The sequence below is a fragment of the Cotesia typhae genome, unplaced genomic scaffold, assembly GCF_013202065.1.
Source record: "Cotesia typhae breed Kobodo isofemale line unplaced genomic scaffold, CoteBio_Ctyphae contig_56, whole genome shotgun sequence".
NCBI lineage: Eukaryota > Metazoa > Arthropoda > Insecta > Hymenoptera > Braconidae > Cotesia > Cotesia typhae.
This window is the reverse complement of record NW_027423760.1, coordinates 1,126,260-1,145,195: the sequence shown is the minus strand read 5'-3', so window position 1 is coordinate 1,145,195 and position 18,936 is coordinate 1,126,260. Positions and strand designations below refer to the sequence as shown.

The 18,936-nt window shown below is 29.7% G+C and overlaps 3 protein-coding genes across 6 annotated transcripts in view; 1 reads left to right on the top strand and 2 right to left on the bottom strand.

Annotated features, from left to right (window-relative positions):
• Bre1 (E3 ubiquitin-protein ligase Bre1) overlaps nt 1–18,936 on the bottom strand; it is a 116,644-nt gene that overhangs the window by 26,565 nt on the left and 71,143 nt on the right. The gene's annotated exons all lie outside the window — the stretch shown is intronic.
• Nucleotides 98–1,660, bottom strand: LOC141532083 (uncharacterized). 2 transcript variants are annotated; one of them, XM_074250258.1, is made up of 3 exons: nt 1,648–1,660; nt 588–1,551; nt 98–216 (listed from the first exon to the last, which is right to left on the bottom strand). In XM_074250258.1, the coding sequence occupies exon 2, from the start codon at nt 1,333–1,335 to the stop codon at nt 589–591; it is 747 nt and encodes a 248-aa protein (XP_074106359.1). In that variant the 5' UTR covers nt 1,336–1,551; nt 1,648–1,660; the 3' UTR covers nt 98–216; nt 588. The 2 variants fall into 2 exon arrangements, with proteins under 2 accessions (XP_074106359.1, XP_074106358.1); XM_074250257.1 differs by lacking the exon at nt 1,648–1,660 and having other exon boundaries at nt 588–1,594.
• On the top strand, nt 5,949–9,574 carry LOC141532036 (uncharacterized). Its single transcript, XM_074250194.1, has 6 exons — nt 5,949–5,978; nt 6,408–6,510; nt 6,736–7,044; nt 7,295–8,890; nt 9,038–9,265; nt 9,435–9,574. The coding sequence occupies exons 1-6, from the start codon at nt 5,949–5,951 to the stop codon at nt 9,572–9,574; spliced, it is 2,406 nt and encodes an 801-aa protein (XP_074106295.1).

Sequence of the window (18,936 nt, the reverse complement as noted above, 5' to 3'; positions counted from 1 at the left end):
TGGAAAAAATAGGCAATTTTCGGGAATTTTTTTTACTAGGATAATAAAGGAATTTGGGGATCGGGTTTTTTTTGTTTTATAAAGTATATGTTGAGGATAATTCTCCTAAATTTTTATTCAAAAATATTTTGTTATCACAAAGTTATAAACATTTTTGTAGAGCACCAAAAAAATTTCCCCCTCCATTGCCGGTACTGTAACTCAAAAACGGATTATCTGAAACAAAAAAACCAAACGGCATTTTAATCTATAGGAATGTCGCTATCGTCGCACGTAGGGGATTTTGAAAATTTTGATTTGAGAAAAATGGCGCCATATTGAAAATTTTTTCGTCTTTTTTCCTCATTTTTTGGACTCAAACAGCCTTAAAAATCTTAAAAATTAAAATTTTCAAAATCCCCTACGTGCGACGATAGCCACTAAGTAGACGAATACGGGGAAACAAAAAAATTGAGAATCGGTTCATATTTACGAAAGTTACAGTACCGGAAAGTTTGAAAAAGTCGTTTTGAGAAAAACGCGAGTAAAGTTTTAAGAAGATTCTCGCAACTTTAAAATCTAGTCTTTCACAAAATATTCATACTCACATCAAACTATCAAGTCCTGGGCCATATGAGGGTTCTTCCTCCTTATCTTTAGTATTGACCTTGACTTTTTTATTTTTTTACTGGCCGTTTCCATGCGGCTTTCAGCAGCTTTAACCCGAGTAGCGTCGCGCTCAGCGCAGTATGAGTAGAGTGTTGGTCCTACTTTAACATCGAGATTCTCTAATATCTTCAGAGTTGCTAGAGCCCCATCATTGAATGTAATTGTTGAAATATATAAAGCTATTTCAACAATAAGGGAATAAGAAGAATTTGTTTTTGGGGCGAGCTGCCACACTAATGCATTGAAGCTTTCATTATTATTTTGTGTAAACCCACCGACACATCGTTCCAATAACTCTGGATTCGATAGATCTTCATAAATCGGTATTAAAGCTTCCGCAATATCTGCAGGAAGTGGTGGTTTTTCAACTAATGAGTCCAAAGTATTTGTTGCCACAGCTTTTTGAAATTGACACCACGAATTTGTACCTTCAGGACAAAGAAAATGCTGCGGATCTTCGGGTGATGAAAACTTGTGATAAAATGTTTGCCAAATAGCATTATACATCTCATCAACATCATTAGAATGACGTCTGATTGCTAAACCATAATACTTTGTAAATTCATTAATTGCTTTGTCCGTTAATCGACCTTTCCCACCTAAACTTTTCTGTGTATTTTCTTCTTTTCCTGTTTTTGTCTTCTTGTTAGTTCGTTGCTTCTTCAAAGCCCTTAGTCGACTGCCCATTCGTTTTTGCACGTGATTAATACATTCCTTTTTTTTTTATCTTCACCATGTCCCCATACGGTTTAGCATCACAAATATTTTTATACGTTTTAGTGTCACCATCACCTATATAGTTTACATACTTAACGTTATGTAATAACTCTGATCGCATAAACATCTCTTTTATTCCATCTACCTCCATTTGTCCAGAAGAATTTTCATGGTTTATTGGACAGTCTAGAGCATGGTCTTGCATAAATTGATCGTATTCAGCTGTTCCTTTTTTGAGCTCATTAGCGCACACATCTTACAATAACTGGATTTCATACTTACATCTACGATTTTGCCAGTGAAGTAACCAATTAGAGAAGATATACCAAATGAAGATTTAAACCCTCTTTTCTTCCAACTACCGTCACCGGAGACAGAAATTCCAGGAATGTCATTGGATTTTAAATGCTTGCAGGTTTCTTGGATTTCTTCTTTAGCAGCTTTTTTCAACACTAAATCACAACAGTTTCTAGCTGCATTTCTGATTTGTGTGACCAGACGATCGTAAAAGCTATGGAACATTGGTCGTGGTAAATCCATGAAAGCACAAAATCTTTCAGCTCCAGATAACCCAATACTAATTATCCGCATTGCAAAGATGAAACGGCGATTAATTTCATACGCATTCTTGATGAGTGGACATGAATTTATCAAAACTGGATCACATTTTTGCAATTCACAACTAGTTTAAAACCTAATCCTCGAATACTTGTCTCAGTAAAGTTTACATCACCACCACACTTTTTACACGATACACAGCCACTTAGTAAATTAAATATCGAAAAAAATTTATAATTTTGTAGCTAATACTCGAATCAATTGTACAATCAGATTTTTGTGATAATTTCCTCTTGGAAGCACTATCACGTCGTTGAGAGCCAGTATTTTTTCAGTTTCATATCTGTTGAGCGGTCGATTAAATTTTTCCCTGTCGTTTGGCAGTTTTCTTTCGTTTTTAATAACTTTACTTTGTTTACGATCCATTATTTAACAAATTTTTTTGTTAAATAAACAAAAAAAAAAAAGATCAGAAGATTTAAAAAAATAAGTAAGTAAACAATAACGAGTACACTAAGAAACTCAATAAATTAAAGAACGAGTGTGTATTCATACAAAACAACTAAACTATGAGGTACAGTATCTCAACAATAAGAAAAAATATACGTTAAAAGTCAAATAATTGTAACGGTTGACAATCGTGAGGGAAAACAATCGCCAACCCGTACGAATCAAAGACGGAGCGAGCAGGCGACGTTTTCGTCGAAGCGCCGCGCGTAAAACGGTCAATCGACGCGCTCTTATAAAAATGACTATAACTCGAAAACTATTCGGAATTTTTCTATAAAATTTGAAATACATAATTTTGAATATATAAACTTCAGTTTAATGAAAAAAAAAAAAAAATTTTTTTTCCGAAATTTTACAGTGGCTATCCCCCTTAAATCATACAATTAATGATGTATAATTAATTATTATACTCTCATCTTGATAATTGAAGCTACGTTTTCATTTTTATCAGCTGCTTGAATTGGAGTTTACAATATTTTTTAAATTTATAATATAAATATTTGTGTTCAGTCATATGTAGTAAACAATTAAAGTTGTAATGCTTAATTATTTTCTCACTATGGTTACATCTAACATCTATTTGCATTATTTTTTTATAATATTTTTTTATAAAATTAATACTTTAAATAACTCTTTCTTGTTTGTATGCCTCTTTAATTTAAACAAGATATACTTAATTTTGTACAATAAATAATGTGTAATATCTAATGCATAATATTATTTTGATTAACGTAAAATCAAGCTTACAATTACAATTAATTTTTAACCGACTCAATTGGTTTACGAAATTTTTATCTTTTCTGAAAGAAACTTGAAATGAATTATTTTGTTGAAATCCTTAAAGAGAGTTTTAGCAGTAAATTTTTGTTCTAATCGATCTTATTTTCTTTGCACAGTTAAGGCTGTAGTTAATTTTTTTGACTATATTACTTAATTCAGATACTCTTAACAGAAAACACAAATTTATTTCAAAAGAATGTGTGATACTTGTCATTGAAATTAATTATACGAATTGAAAATTCATGGCATAATTTAATTAGACAAAAAAAATATTAAAAACATATTTTTTGTAACAGATTTGAAATTTGAATTTGTTGACATTGCTAAAGCTAGTCTGCTGAGAAGAAAATAATAAAATAATGACGGCTGATGGACTGATCTGCGTAGAGAGAATAGTAATACTATTTTGAAATTTAAAGTACAATTGACAATGTAATAGAATTCATTTAAGCTAGCTTTCGTGAAAAAATAACTTTTAATGTAAAATTTTGTAATGAGAGTGGAAAAGAGAAGCAAATTTTTTCATTATCATAAATTTTTTTAGTATTGATTGTTAAATAATAGTATATTATTTTCAGCTTTATTTTGGTTCAGGCTAGTTTGTATTAATTTTTTTTCAAGTACAACATTTTATAACTACACAATAATTATACAAAAAGATGATAATTTTTTACAATAATTTAAAAGTTGATATATTAAAGATTTAACTGTATATATTGGTACAGAAATTTTTTAATTAATAATAAAAATAAGTTAGAAAGTACGTAGTTAGGTTTTTTTTATTTTAATAACAACAAAAATAGAATAAGTTCTATAATCATTATAAAGAATTCTGTCGAAATCGTTGTAAAATACTTAACAAAATATTGTATTTAATTAGAATTGAACCAAATTAAAGACATTACGAACAATCAGTTTCTTATAAATCAAAAAATGTTAGTCGCGTGGGGTATTGAGGAATTTCAAACACATAATGACGAATATTAGTGAATCTATCTATAATAAGATGATCTATTGCTAATCGTCTATTTTTTATAGGATATTTCAATATCTCCATTGTTATTTAAATGTAGAACTAAGTTATTATTATGTTTCTCGATTAAAAATAAATAAAAACTATCAACTCTATCTTGAAAAGAACAGTCAATATTATTATACAATGCGAACCTTGCTTGACAAACTAACAGTTAAAATATCTTTAACATTCTATGAGAAAATAGAATTTTTGAGTGGGATATTTAATAATTTTATTTATTCTATATTGAATATTGGTTATATTTAAAACTGGTATCATTCTGTAATGTATTATCTTTTAAGTTTCAAAAACAAAGAACCATTTTCCCATTTAAATTCTGTGATTTTCTTCTGAGTACATAGGAAATATTAGTAGCATTAAATTATTTATATCTATGACACAGTGAATATTTTATCTTTGTAATTATTTTGTTGCTAATACGATTTACGGAATGAATTGATCGCGTGGGGTAAGGATACACTATTGTTTTTTAATCTATATCTTCTAATTAATTCACACTATTACTATCATATATTGTTCAATAGCATATTACTAATAAATATATCGATATCGAATTTCTAAATTCCTTAAATTCACAATGAATTTATACTATGGAATATTTTTTAAATTATATTGTTAATTTTGAACGAAGTTAAAAAAGACTAACAATGACACCTGATGTCTGAATACTTGAATCAAGCCATCCATTTTTTTTATGTATATGAGTTCTGGATTGTCATGGTGATTTTATAAGAATTATTGATAAAAAATCGTTTTGATAAGCGTCTTGAAGAAAAAATTTAAGAATTAAAAAATCCACATGTACTTTGGACATCAAGTGTAATTAATAATTATTGTACACGCAAATACTGCTGGACAGTAAAAATCTGTCGATTGCGTGATTATTTAATCATAAGCATCGATTAATAGTCTATGAATATACTATTTGCGTGAATTTTATTAAAATGCTAACAATTATTATAAATTGAAAACACAATGTATTGCTTACTACAAACAACAAACAAAAAATATTTTGTAACAGCTTACAAAAATTTAAAACGGAATGAAAATGGATTATTTATTTATAGAGGTTATGAATATGGAACTTCTCTGATTTTGCGTAATGGTAATTATTAGAGATCATAGTTATTTATTATAGATATAAGTAATTGAAAATATTTAAAAATAGTGAATGTTTATAAGGCAGATATTTTTCAATTTTTGAAGAAATTTTTCTAGTTTTACAATGATTGATAAAGTGTTAATGACGAAATATTAAAAATTTTATCTCTAGAAAGTCGTTAAATCAATTTAGCATTTTTAAATAGCACTTAAAAAACTTATTTAAAATTTTTTTATCTATGGATAGTAATTTTTGTTATATTTGCTTCATAAACAATCATCTATTTTGTTTTCAATTTCTCAAGCTTTTATAATGAATTTAATATTGTGGCGTTTTTGATCAAAATTTTAATAATTAATTTTTTTTTCTATCTTTTAGGTAGAAAAAAAGATTTATTAAAAATTGCTCAAGACTTAACCAATGAATTACCAATAGTCTATATTGAAAAAATAAATGAAGTAAAAAAATGAAGTAAAAAAGAAAAAAAACAAATTATTTTTATTTATATTATATATAATATATATTATAATATAATAACCATATTATTATTATTATTATTATTATTATTATTATTATATATATATTTAATTTACAAGCATGTATGGAATACACTCACATTTTATGCTTGTAAAGGTGGATCCTAGGAACTCCGCCGTCCATCTTACGGCATGAAATAAATTATTTTTATTTATATTATATTTATATTATATATATATTATAATATAATAACGTATAGCTACTAATATAATAATGTATAGCTACCTTTGAAGTATTTTTCTGCTTAATAGTCTACTATCAGACAAAATAGGTAGAATTTACATAATTTTTCATGTAAAAATTCTTTGTAAAAATAATAAAATTTATTTTAAGCCGTAAGATGGACGGCGGGGGAAGATGGTCGATCTTAACAAGCATCGAATGTTATAATTCTATGCTTGTATAGCTACCTTTGAAGTATTTTTCTGGTTAATAGTCTACTATCAGACAAAATAGGTAGAATTTACATAATTTTTCATGTAAAAATTCTTTGTAAAAATAATAAAATTTTTTTTTCAGCTTTGCGAAAGTAACGACATCGAATTAAATTCGAATTCAGAGAAACAAAATGAAGTTTCGAATGATTCAGTCGTTTCAGTACCTATATTATTTGATCACTCAAGTAAGTTTACAACGTCATAACTCTTATCATAAGTAATCATAAGTTTTTGTCTAGTAATATATTACGCAAAATTTTATAGAGCTTGGACTGTATATTTTATAAGTCTATATGACGAGTGATAGAATCAAAAGTTGTAGATTAAATTTCTCTTTTTTAAAAATTTTTTTCATCAAGTCATATAAGCTAAGAATTTGAAAAATTTTCATGCTATTATTGTATTTTTAGTTTCTAGCATTTCTGAAATTGATCAATCAAATGACGATTCAACATTTATACCCGATATTGATTCAAGCTTAAATGAATCGATTAACATCAACTCAGTGATTGAAAAAAGTACAACTAACTCTGTAGAAAAACTGCTATCTACAGCAGTAGCTCCAGTTCTTCATGAGTTAGATGTACCTGTATCGGGAATGGAAACAAAAAAAACATTTTGCTGTTTCTGTTTTGAACTAAAGGTAGTTCCAAGTCGTCACTATCGAGACGTACATGCTAATGAACCTAAAGTTAAGCACTTCCTTGTTCTAGAAAAAAGTAAGTGAATATAAATATACTTATGATTAAAAGTTTTAAACGTTTCATTATATATCAAAAAAAAAAAAAAAAAAAAACATAGTTCTGAAACAATAACAAATTGAATTTTATTATAAAAGTTTATAGTCACACTGTGTACGTATTTAGTCATTAAAAATGATTTATTTCCATAAAAAATTTTTTTATTCGCTAAAAATTGTAACTTCTGACATGAGTCTATTAGAATACAAATGATTTTATTTTTTTACAGATTCAGCTGCCAGAAAAGAAGCAATAGAAAAATTACGACTCCGGGGTAATAATATATATAATTTGAACAGGGATTTCAACCAAGGAAATCTCCTTGTCTCTCGACAACCTCGTCAAGCATCAGAGGTAAATGCTATAGATTATAAGCCTTGCGCTAAATGTGGACGTTGGTTACTGGATATAAGACGACATAAATGTCCAGAACAAAAAGACCACCATGAAGATAGATCTTATTTGATAAAATCAAAAATAATGATGGGCCAAATTCACCCCAATGCAAGTGAATTAACACGGAAAATTCTGGCCATAAACAATGACGATCAGATATCAAAAATTGTTCGATATGACTCATTGCTGATAGTTTTTGTGAATGATTTGACCGAACGGTATACAAACCAGCATCATCATAAAATGATACGATCTCGTATGAGAATGCTGGGAAGTATACTACTGAAAGTTATAGAATTCAATAAAGCTATTTTTCAAAATGGTAGAATTAATCAACATCATAACCCAGTAGATGTTAAAGGTTTTGCTGATATTCTTGATCCGAGAATCTATGACAATATGATCATTGCGGTTCAAGCGGTTGTTGGTGTGAACGCAGAAACAAGTGAGTGTAGAGCTCCTTCAACTGCTACTACTGCGGGTACTTGGATTACGAAAGTAGCTAAAGTTTATAAGAAGGAGTTGATAAAAAAATTAGATTTCGGACGATGTGATATTGTGAAATATTTTTTGGAAGTCCACGAAGTAGAATTTCCTACTCGAATTAATACGCTGGCCAGAAGTGTTCAAAAAAAACAAAAAAGACACAAGAAAGAACCTCTTCCAACGATGGAAGATATAAATAGTTTCAGAAATTATGTTGAAGCCAGTCTTGTTTCAGCGATCGAATCGTTGGCTGAAGGGTTTGAGTATTATGCATGGAAAAAATTATGTCAATGTACTCTAATATTTATTCTACTATTTAATCGTAAGCGACCAGGTGAATTGGAAAGGATTTGCCTCGATGATTATCAAAAGGCTAAAACATTCGAGGAAACCAATAAAGATGAGTACAATCGATTATCGAGTGAGGATAAGAAATTAGTCGACGAATATTTGCGTATTGAATTCGGTGGGAAAAAAGGTCGAGAAGTACCATTACTCTTATCAACCAGCATGCGTTCTTTTATCGACACTATAATATTACATCGAAGTGCAGCGCAAGTTCATCCTGATAATCCGTTTATTTTTGGTTTGCCTGGATTTGACGGTACACGTTACAAACACCTAGAAGCATGTGTTTTAATGCGTAATTTTAGTAAGAAGTGCAATGCAAAGTATCCTGAAAGATTGCGAGCTACAGGACTTCGCAAACACTTTGCTACGACAGTAGCATCTCTTAAAATAGATGAGTGCCGAATATATGATGTGTCAAACTTCATGGGCCACGCTGAAAAAATTCACCGCGACCATTACCGACAGAGTGTGGTAACTAGGGATGTTTGTGGTGTTTCCCAAATTCTGGAGGTTGCGTCAGGGGTGAATAGTATGATACAACGTAGTCAAAGTAAGTCTACATCAGAGCCTACATTCGAGAAACAGGCTGAAGGTAAAATTTATCTGATTAGTTTAATTAATATACAGTATTTACATTAATTTGAATGATTTATTTTACTTTTGAATTTTAAAAGTTGAATTGGCCCGTCTTTATTCTTTAAATATCTAAATTTACATAAATATATATATTTATTTGCAGATTATGAAACTGACAATGATGACCAGAATGTTCTTTTAGATATGCAAAACCATGAGAAAGATAATAGTTATGATTCAGAAAATTTCAGTGATACAACTCCGATCAAAAATTTAACGAGAAAACGTAAAATAGTAAACTTTAAGTTATCAGATCGAGAACCTAGTGACTCGACTTTAAATTCTGGTGAGATCTTGAAGAAAAAATCAAAAACGGATGATTTATTAAACGGTAAGATTTTTTACTTGTCTCAGATTAATTGGTACTGTTTTAGTCTTGTTTAAAATTCTTAATAATCATTGATATTTTTCAGACAAACAAAAGAAAATAAATAAAAAAAGAACATGGTCTGATGAGGAAAAAAAGCTTGTATTTGATACATTTGGAAATTTCATTAAAGCAATGAAAACCCCCTCTGCAGTGCTTATGAGACAATTTCTTAAAGATAATCCTAGTTTTCGGAGAACAGAACCTCAACTGCGCGTATGGATTCGTAACCAGTACGCAGATAAATTAAAAGAACAACAAGAGAAAGTTTAATTTCAACAATAAATGATATTTTGAATGTGGTTATGTCGTAATTGACATTTATATAATAGGATTCTTCCTATTTTAAATTTAGAAAAAATTTTTTCACTACTTATTATTTTTAATTATGTTACTATTCATTTTTTATTTTTCTAACTAAAGATTGCAATACATATTTATAAGATTCTAAATGTATTTTTGTTATAATAAATCACACTGGCACACAAAAAGTGATCTGTACACATCTCAAGATTTCGGTATCTACCTATGTAATTTTTGACGGGCTGAAACTAAACTCGAAGTCCGTGTATCCCTTACACTCAGAGATTTTGAGTAAAGTGCAAAATACTTGAAAAAAGGACTAAATATTGCAGCCATTGAATAGGCTTTCAATTTTGTTTCAGCGGATCGAATTACATGAGAAGAAGATCCGAATTCAGATCTAAAGAAGTTTTTTCATCTCAATGATTGCAATTTTTCACGATTTTTTACCTTCTTGGGGGTTTTTCTGCACTTAATTTGAGCTTTTGGAAGTGTACAATTAAACAGATCTCAAATTTAGATTCAATTCGTCGAAATACATGTAGAGTAGGTAAATCTGGTCAAATGTACAGATCACTTATTTTTTTGTGTTCAGGTGTAATTTATGATTCGATATTTTCAAACATTGTTAATTATTTAATACATTACTACGATTAGTAACTTTAGTTAATTTACTAGCATAGTTTTTTCATGTATGTATTAGATACATCTCTTGTATTTTTAAGACATTTGGATTTATTTCTAGTGACACGATTTATGAAGCAGTGGTATTTTATTGTTTTTCTTTAAAAAATAACGTATCTACTAAAAACACATGTTATTTTCGATGTAATTTAAAAACTGAATAAATTCGTATGAAAAAGGAAGATATATTTTCAAACATAGATTTTTTTAACTTTCCGTTAACAAGAAAATTGATAATTTTCAAAAATCGGGAAGTAATTGTTTGCACCTAGTTTTCCGAAAATCAAGATGTAAAAGGAAAAAGCTTTAAAGCGTATGGAAGATTGATTTTCGACTTCGAAAAGTTCAATATATCGTGGCAAATAAAATTAATTTATGTATAATCTAATTGTTTTTGTATAATATAAGCGAGAAGTTGCAGGGATAGCCTACCCGGGAAAAAATGATCAGATCTGACCATGCCTGTTCATGTATGATCAGGCCTGAAATTAGACCTTATCAGGCCTGTTCATGTATGACCAGACCTGAAATTAAACATGATCATGCCTGATCAGACCCGTCCATGCCTGTTCATGTCTGAAGTGTTAAATACCTCAGGCCTGTCCATGCCTGATCAGGCCTGAAGCGTTAAATACCTCAGGCCTGTTCATCCCGGGAAAAAATGATCAGACCTGACCATGCCTGTTCATGTATGATCAGGCTTGAAATTGGACCTGATCAGGCCTGTTCATGTATGATCAGGCCTGAAATTAGACCTGATTAGACCTGTTCATGCATGCTCATGTCTGCTCATGTCTGATTTTTCTTTTAGTTCTATTTTTAAAATTAATTTGTTCCGTATGACGCATCAATTTCTATCCCCTTATTAATTTTAAATGTACAACTTTCATTCAAAATATTGGCTTAAGCATAAAGTTTTTGATATCCAAAATAGATCAGTTGATATCGATAGGCGATAAGTCCTTTCAAGGTGTCTTAAGCTACGCCTTGGTTCATTGCTGTAGTATGAAAGATTGCTGAATTGTAGAACATACAGATAATTCTTAGTTACCTATACGTTTTGAATAAAAAAAAAAATTTTAGATTAAAAGAAAACAACAAAATTATAATTCTGGAATAAACCTTAAAGAAATTTTTTTTTATTACTGTGCATAGAGCCACATGTTAATGGAGTAAAAAAAATACATAGCCGTTTTAAACAAATAACTCTGATATGTAATAAATTATTAATAATTAATAAACTAGGCATAGTTAACTTCCTTAACTGTAAAGATAAGTCATGTATGAAATTAAAATTACTAAGTAGTTTGAAAGATACCTCTAAAGTAAAGATAAGTTATATGGTCAAGAGGTAAAGTAACAGTCTGGAAAGCGCGGCATCTACGGTTCGAATCCCCGCAGGTGCAACTTTTTTCTTTTTGGACCTGATCGAGTCAGACATGAACAGATCTGATCAGACCTGAACATGCCTGGCCAGGTCTGATCAAACCCGGTCATTTTTCATACCTGATCAGACCTGAAGACTCATGCCTGTTCATGTCTGATCAGGTCTGATCATTTTTTCCCGGGTATAGATCCTATAGGGCCAATCGCTTTACTTATTTTTTTCCTGCAATTTTCTACTACTTTCCTTTTTTCCATATATTCAGTATAAACTATTTTTCTTATTTATAATATAATTACAAAATATAAATATCCGGTAATATAATCATTGAGATTAATTATGAAGCTAATATAAAAGATGAAATGAAGTAAATATCTGCTTTGCGCAAGGGATACTGCGCATCTTGTATGTACAAATGTATATAATTTATATATACAATATATATAAGTCACCAAAATGCTAAAGGCTTTTATTTCTTAAAAATTATGGTATATATGAAAAATTTGCATAAACATAATGAAAACTCATATTTTTTTTTTATATTTTTCAAAAAAAAAATGAAGTCACCAAAATGTTAAAACCACAAACATATATATATATATATATATATATATATATATATATATATATATATATATATATATATATATATATATATATATATATATATATATATATATATATTAGGTGGTCCTTATGTTGGGTTTTTTGAAATTTTTTTCACGATAGTTCAAAATCGGTTCAAAATCTATAAAAAAATTATGCCAAGTTATAGCTCTTAATTTTAATATTAACCCGCGCCCCCGACGGTCAAAGTTTTAAAGGAAAATAACATGGGAAAAGTTATATTTTTACTTTGGAATTTTTTACGTCATAAACTAACCAACAAATCACATCAAAAATATTTTTTCTAATGCAAAATTTAACGGTCTACAAAAAGGTTTCTTATCATTTTTTGATAATTCTAACGGTTTTGAAGTTATTCGAGGTCTAAATTGAAACTATAATCTTTTTCATAGTTTTTCTGGTCATTTAATAATTCAACAATCATAGACGGGTTATTATTCATATTAGATTACTTTTTTACTTATGCATGTAATTTTGAACTATAATTTACGTGAAAAGTATTAATCAATTAAAGAAGTGTATTATTAATATTTTAATGAATCGAAAATGTACAAACATTACCATTTTTATTTTTAAGTACAGATACTTTCATGAAGTTTTTACATTAGTTTTTTTAAGTGCGTCAGGAAACATTTGACGATGATCTTTAACCAATTGTAACACGTATTGCATTTGTTTTTCATCCTTAGTATAACGATTACAAAAATCTTGCACTAGTTTAACTCCTCTTTCAGCACAGTCATTCACAACCGATAGTTTTTTAGCGAATCGTAATGCAGTTTTATAGTGTTCATTATGAGCCCATTCCGAAGGATGAATCTTTAAAAATTCTGTTTGTAACTCGAATCTATTGAAAAAATTGATCGATTCTGCAGTTACGAAAAAGTCAATATCATTATATAATAATTCAGTTATGCTCTTAGTTTGAAAGCGTTTAACACTACATTTTTCACTAGTATAATCCAAGTCTTCTTCCGGAATATCATCAATCACAATTGTTTCTTCTTCTTTACGCAGCTTAGCGACAATTTTTAATTTTGTTTCTTGTGAAACTTCCTCATCAAAAATAGCCATGATTGCTAATTCTGGTGATAAATACCACAAGTGATTCATAAATCTACTAATTGCCACAGTAGCAAGATTACTGTTGATTGCCTTAAAGTTGTTGAGTTCTTTTATAAACTGTAGATCATGGTACGGAGCTTTGACACTATTTGACGACGAAAACCAAGCTTTAACATAAACCATTGTCACAAAAACACATATTTGCCGTAGTTTATTATCTTCACCTTTTTTCAATGACAATTGCTCTCGAAGCATGTACATTTTCAATATATAAATAGCTTTTGCCATCCATCGTGCATGGTGACAAACTCCTGGTATACGAAAACTAAATTTTTCGGGGTTGACACCGATAAAAACTAAAGTAAGCTCTAATAACTCTTTGTAATCATCACGAGGCAGTTGTGATGCAAGAGTTTCAGTCGCAAAAGTTCTAATAGATTCAATTTTTTCATTTGTCAAGATATTATCATTTTTCGGATCATCTAAACCTGTTTTGTAACTGAGTTTATTTAAATCTCCCCATTGCCTTTGGAATCGGATAAAAAGTGGAACATTAGGACCAACAGTATTTGGAAAAACAGCTTCGAAGACATATCTTAGGACTATTTCAAATATATGATGCCTACATGGAAGATACAACAAATCTCTTTCTAACAATTTTTCCAGTAATGCAGCAGCACCATTACAAAGGCCTAAATTTGAAGGAGTAGTGTCACAGCATATTGCTTTTACAGATATGTCGAATCCCCAGTCACATAATGTCTTATGAACTACAGAAGCTTGTGCCATTCCAGTTCCATCTTCACTCGTTGGTACACCTAACATAATTTCTTTACTTTCTGAAGTAATTATTACAGGCAATCGATGAACAGTTTCTGTATTTAACAAATTAGGTAATAATTTTCCATCCCAATGTACAACAATAGATGATAACTTTAAGTCTTGGAAATGTTTTTTTATTTCTATTGATTTTGACTCTCGCATAGTAAGCCGACATCGGCGAATAGATGATCGATTGACAATAATGGAATTAATATCCACTTCTAATAATTTTAAATCGATAAGCGACTGACAAATAGCTGTAGTTATAAACACAGCATCTCTGTCGCTTACTTTACAACGGTCAAAAGTAGCTACAACTCTTTCGTTGAGAATATTGTAAGTTCCTCTTATATTTCTTGATTTAAATTGGCCGGCAGTAGTTGGAATGTATACTTCTCCACTAGAGACTGATTGAGCACTTTCTTGGCTTGATAAGAGTTCAACGTTTTTGTCTACAAAAAGGATAATGATAAGACAAAAATATCTTCACTATAAAATAATAAAATATCAATGAGTAAGTTGATTATTATAATTTACCAAATAATGATTTTTCTTTTTCACTTTCCAATTTTCGTTTTTCGAAATCCAATTGTTTCTCTAATTTTTTAACACCAATTTCATCGTCATCGTATTTCGTCTTAATATTTGCAATAAAACCAATTCGTTCATCTGATCTCTGATTATTCAAGAATTCTTTGGAATTTTCATCAACCATTTCAAATACATTTGACAGTGCGATGTCAAATAATTTTTTTAATGAACAGGAAAATTCATTTTGTTTTTTCACAGCAACTTCACTCCGATTTCTATGTTTAAGAAGTATGCGCCACTCATCATACAGTTTTTTCAACTTATCTCGACATCTTTGCACATCTTGAACGGGAATTCGAGCTTTCTTCCAAAACACTTTCATCAATCACTGCAGCAACACTATCTGTGATAGTATTATTTAAAATACGTGTATAAAAAAATAACACTTTCAAAGCTTGCAATTTCGATGGTAATTTGTTACCTACGATTTGAACATCAACATCACCAATCAAAAAAATGTTTTGACGTAAACGTGATAACTCCATATTTAACTGATTACTTAAATATCGGATAAATGAACTCAAAAAATTTATTTATATATCAAAAAGGCATCAGTACTAGTAATTGAACGATTTTGATCAAGCTGAGAAATAAATGTAGGTTATGAGTAATCTGAGAATTAATTTTAGTGTTAGAAATTGAAGTAAAATCTAATTCTAAAATGTTTTTAACCAGAAATCAAAATTTGAAATTGGAGTTTGTTGATATTTGTACCAATAACAATAAAAATCGAGACAATAGGTCCCGAATTTCTTTTGTATCCAAAAAAAGTTAAAAATCTTTAAAATGTTCGACAGTTCAGGCTAAAAAAATGAATTGGTGTTACTATTATTCCAAAGTTACAGTTACTTTGAAAATTTTCTAAACAAATAAATCCAATGAGATTATAAAGAATAACCGGTTCATGATTTATGAACTATTAAATGACCAAAAAAACAGAAAAAACTATGAAAAAGATTATAGTTTCAATTTAGACCTCGAATAACTTCAAAACCGTTAGAATTATCAAAAAATGATAAGAAACCTTTTTTATAGACCGTTAAATTTTGCATTAGAAAAAATAATTTTTGATGTGATTTGTTGGTTAGTTTATGACGTAAAAAATTCCAAAGTAAAAATATAATTTTCCCATGTTATTTTCCTTTAAAACTTTGACCGTCGGGGGGCGCGGGTTAATATTAAAATTAAGAGCTATCACTTGGCATGATTTTTTTTTTATAGATTTTGAACCGATTTTGAACTATCGTGAAAAAAAATTTTAAAAAACCCAACATAAGGACCACCCTAATATATATATTGTAACAGGGTAAAATTACCCTTAATCGATAAGTCACCGGATATCGATAATTATTCGACATAGCACTGGCGCGTCTCGATCTTCGGGCCTAAAGGGAGAATAGGAGGGGGTGAGTTTGGGTTAAAATAGGTGAGCCATGCAGTGGAAAAGGGAGAAGTAGTGTGACCGCCAGACTGAGTGCCACGGGAATCAAAAAGGACCGTTCCCGAGAGTAGTGACGAGACGAAGGAAGCCAACTACAACTAGGACTTCATCCTCAACGAGTAAGTTAGATCATCGTTTTGTTCGTCAAGGTATCAATTATTACTCTGTGGGAAAGAAGTGGACCGCGGTTCTTCCAATACCCAGTTACTTCTCCTAATTATTTATCAATTGAATCGTTAATCGATAAAATTTTACTAATAAATTAATTGTGGAATATTTGCTAGTTTGGATTTAGTGATTTTCATGGGGGTTTATACCCGAGGATCACTCAATCGACCTTGCGGAAAAATTTAATAACTAGAAATAATCAATTAATAAATTAACATCCGAAAATTTCGTTAATTTTATTGTTGTAATTTTTATAACAATTAACGTAGTAAAATTGATTGATTTTTGTCATTGAAAAAAATCGACAAATTTTTATTCGTGGAATTTTAGTCAAGGGTCAATTTTTGGTGTCGCAGTAAATTCCAATACCCAAGGTCAAGCAAAACAGCTAGCGAATGTTCTAGCAATAAAAAAATTGAATATTTCGACTTGTGTCGAATTTTTTATAATAGATAAAACTAATAGAAAATTATTGATAATATTTTATATTAAGAATTAATTAGTAAGAATATTTTATATTAGGAAAATTATTAATTGAGAATATTATAGAGTGGAAAATTATTAAGAATATTATATTAGGAATTATTTATTGAGAATATTATATTATAAAATTATTCCGTCAAGTGTGAATTTAATAATTTTGGGATTAAGTCCGTGAATTAATTAAATTAATTTTACTCTAATTTGATAATTATCGGCATGGACATTAAGTCCTAGGAATTAGTTAATTGAGTCAAAAATTGTCACAGTAAAAATTTAGTGAGAATTAGTTAATTAAACTTGTGTTAATAATTTTGAAGTGATGTAAAGATTTATATTGTGATTAATTTATTTAACAAAAGCTAATTCAAGGTATTAAGCCTCTCGTTCGAAATAATAACTTAGGAATTTTAAGCTGTTTAATATTTTAAACCAAGGAAGATTAACAATTGGAATTTGAGAATTGTAATAGCTATTTGGAAATTGATTGTTAATTGAAAATTGTCGTTTTATTAATTACTAATGATTGAATAATTTAATTTAAATATTTAATTGAAATTAATTACATTCGATTTTATTAAAATAAAATTTATAAAGTAAAGTCAAGTTAGTAGTGTGAGTGAGAGACAAGTGTGGGTTATGTGTGAGTTGCAGAGTGATTAGGTCTATGTTTCGTCGCTGGGCCGTTACTGCTGTAGCTGGTGTGGGTTATGAGAGTGTGCTGCAGAACATCTAGGTCTATGTTTCGTCGCTAGGCTATTGTTCTGTAGTAAAGTGTGTATAAGCTGCAGGAGTATCTAGGTCTATGTTTCGTCGCTGGGCTGTTACTCCTGTGAGCCGAGTCAACGAGCCCGGTATATGATTTGTCTCTGTGCGGGTGATTGTAGGTTTAGAAATCGGGTAGACGCCGGAAGGGGCCCGTCACGTGTAGACGCCGGGAGGGGCTCGTCGAGAATAAGTTAGAAATTGACGGGTAGACGCCGGAAGGGGCGCGTCGAGAATAAGTTAGAAATCGACGGGTAGACGCCGGGAGGGGCGCGTCGAGATTAAGATATTGTTAAGTGTGGTTAGTGTGTGCGTGAGTGAATTTTGTTAACTAGTTTTAAGTCAAACCTTGTTAAGTATTTTTATTGTTAATAAATGTTGATCAACCTTGTTAATTAATTATTTATTATTCAACAGCACCTTCCTCCACTCTCTCTACCCTAAGATTAAGTTTTCTCAACTTTGGACCGGTTCCAGGAACCGTGATTAAAAATCCTGGTGGCGCCCTGATAATTGTATTGTAGTTAGTTTTGTTTATTTATTTATAAAATTGATTAGGGGCCAACCTGAGCAGGTAAAACAGTTGTTTTTTATTTCTCAATTTAATCAATTTTGTTGTTAAAAATGAGATTATGAGGCGTGCACTATTGGATTTTCCAAAATTTTATTAGCTACATTAAAAAAAAATTTTCAAATATAATTCGGTCAGCAGTAATGCGACCAAGAAAACATAATCTGTAATCTAATTTTTATAGTGGTTAAGATATTGAGTACAAGAAATTTATTCATTCGTATAAATATTAAAAAAATTAGCGAAATACTATAAGATCAGAATTCGGTCAGCAGTAATGCGACCAAGAATACTGGTTTCGTAGATATTAACAATAAAAAATGTTAGAACAACTTTTTCTAAAGAAAAAAAAGTTAAATAGAGACGAACTTGATGAGTAATTCGGTCAGCAGTAATGCGACTAAGAGTGTATTTTTTTTTTTTATATGATTCATTTTAATATTTAGCAATAAACGTAACGGTAAAGTTTGAATCATTAACAACGATACATAATGTAATTACGCAAATACACTGTGTTTTCTTCGGTCAGCTGAAAAATTACCAAGATTGGGAAAAAAAAAACATGAATATAACTTTATTACAAAGTTATAAAACCAATGAACACTTACCTTACGTAGAAACAAGTAGTACCTACAAAAAATCTAAGATCGTTAGGAAATTTTAATCTTGGGTAATAAAATCATTGAAAGATTTTCATTAAATCAATTTTTTAACATAACTAGAAATAGTATTCG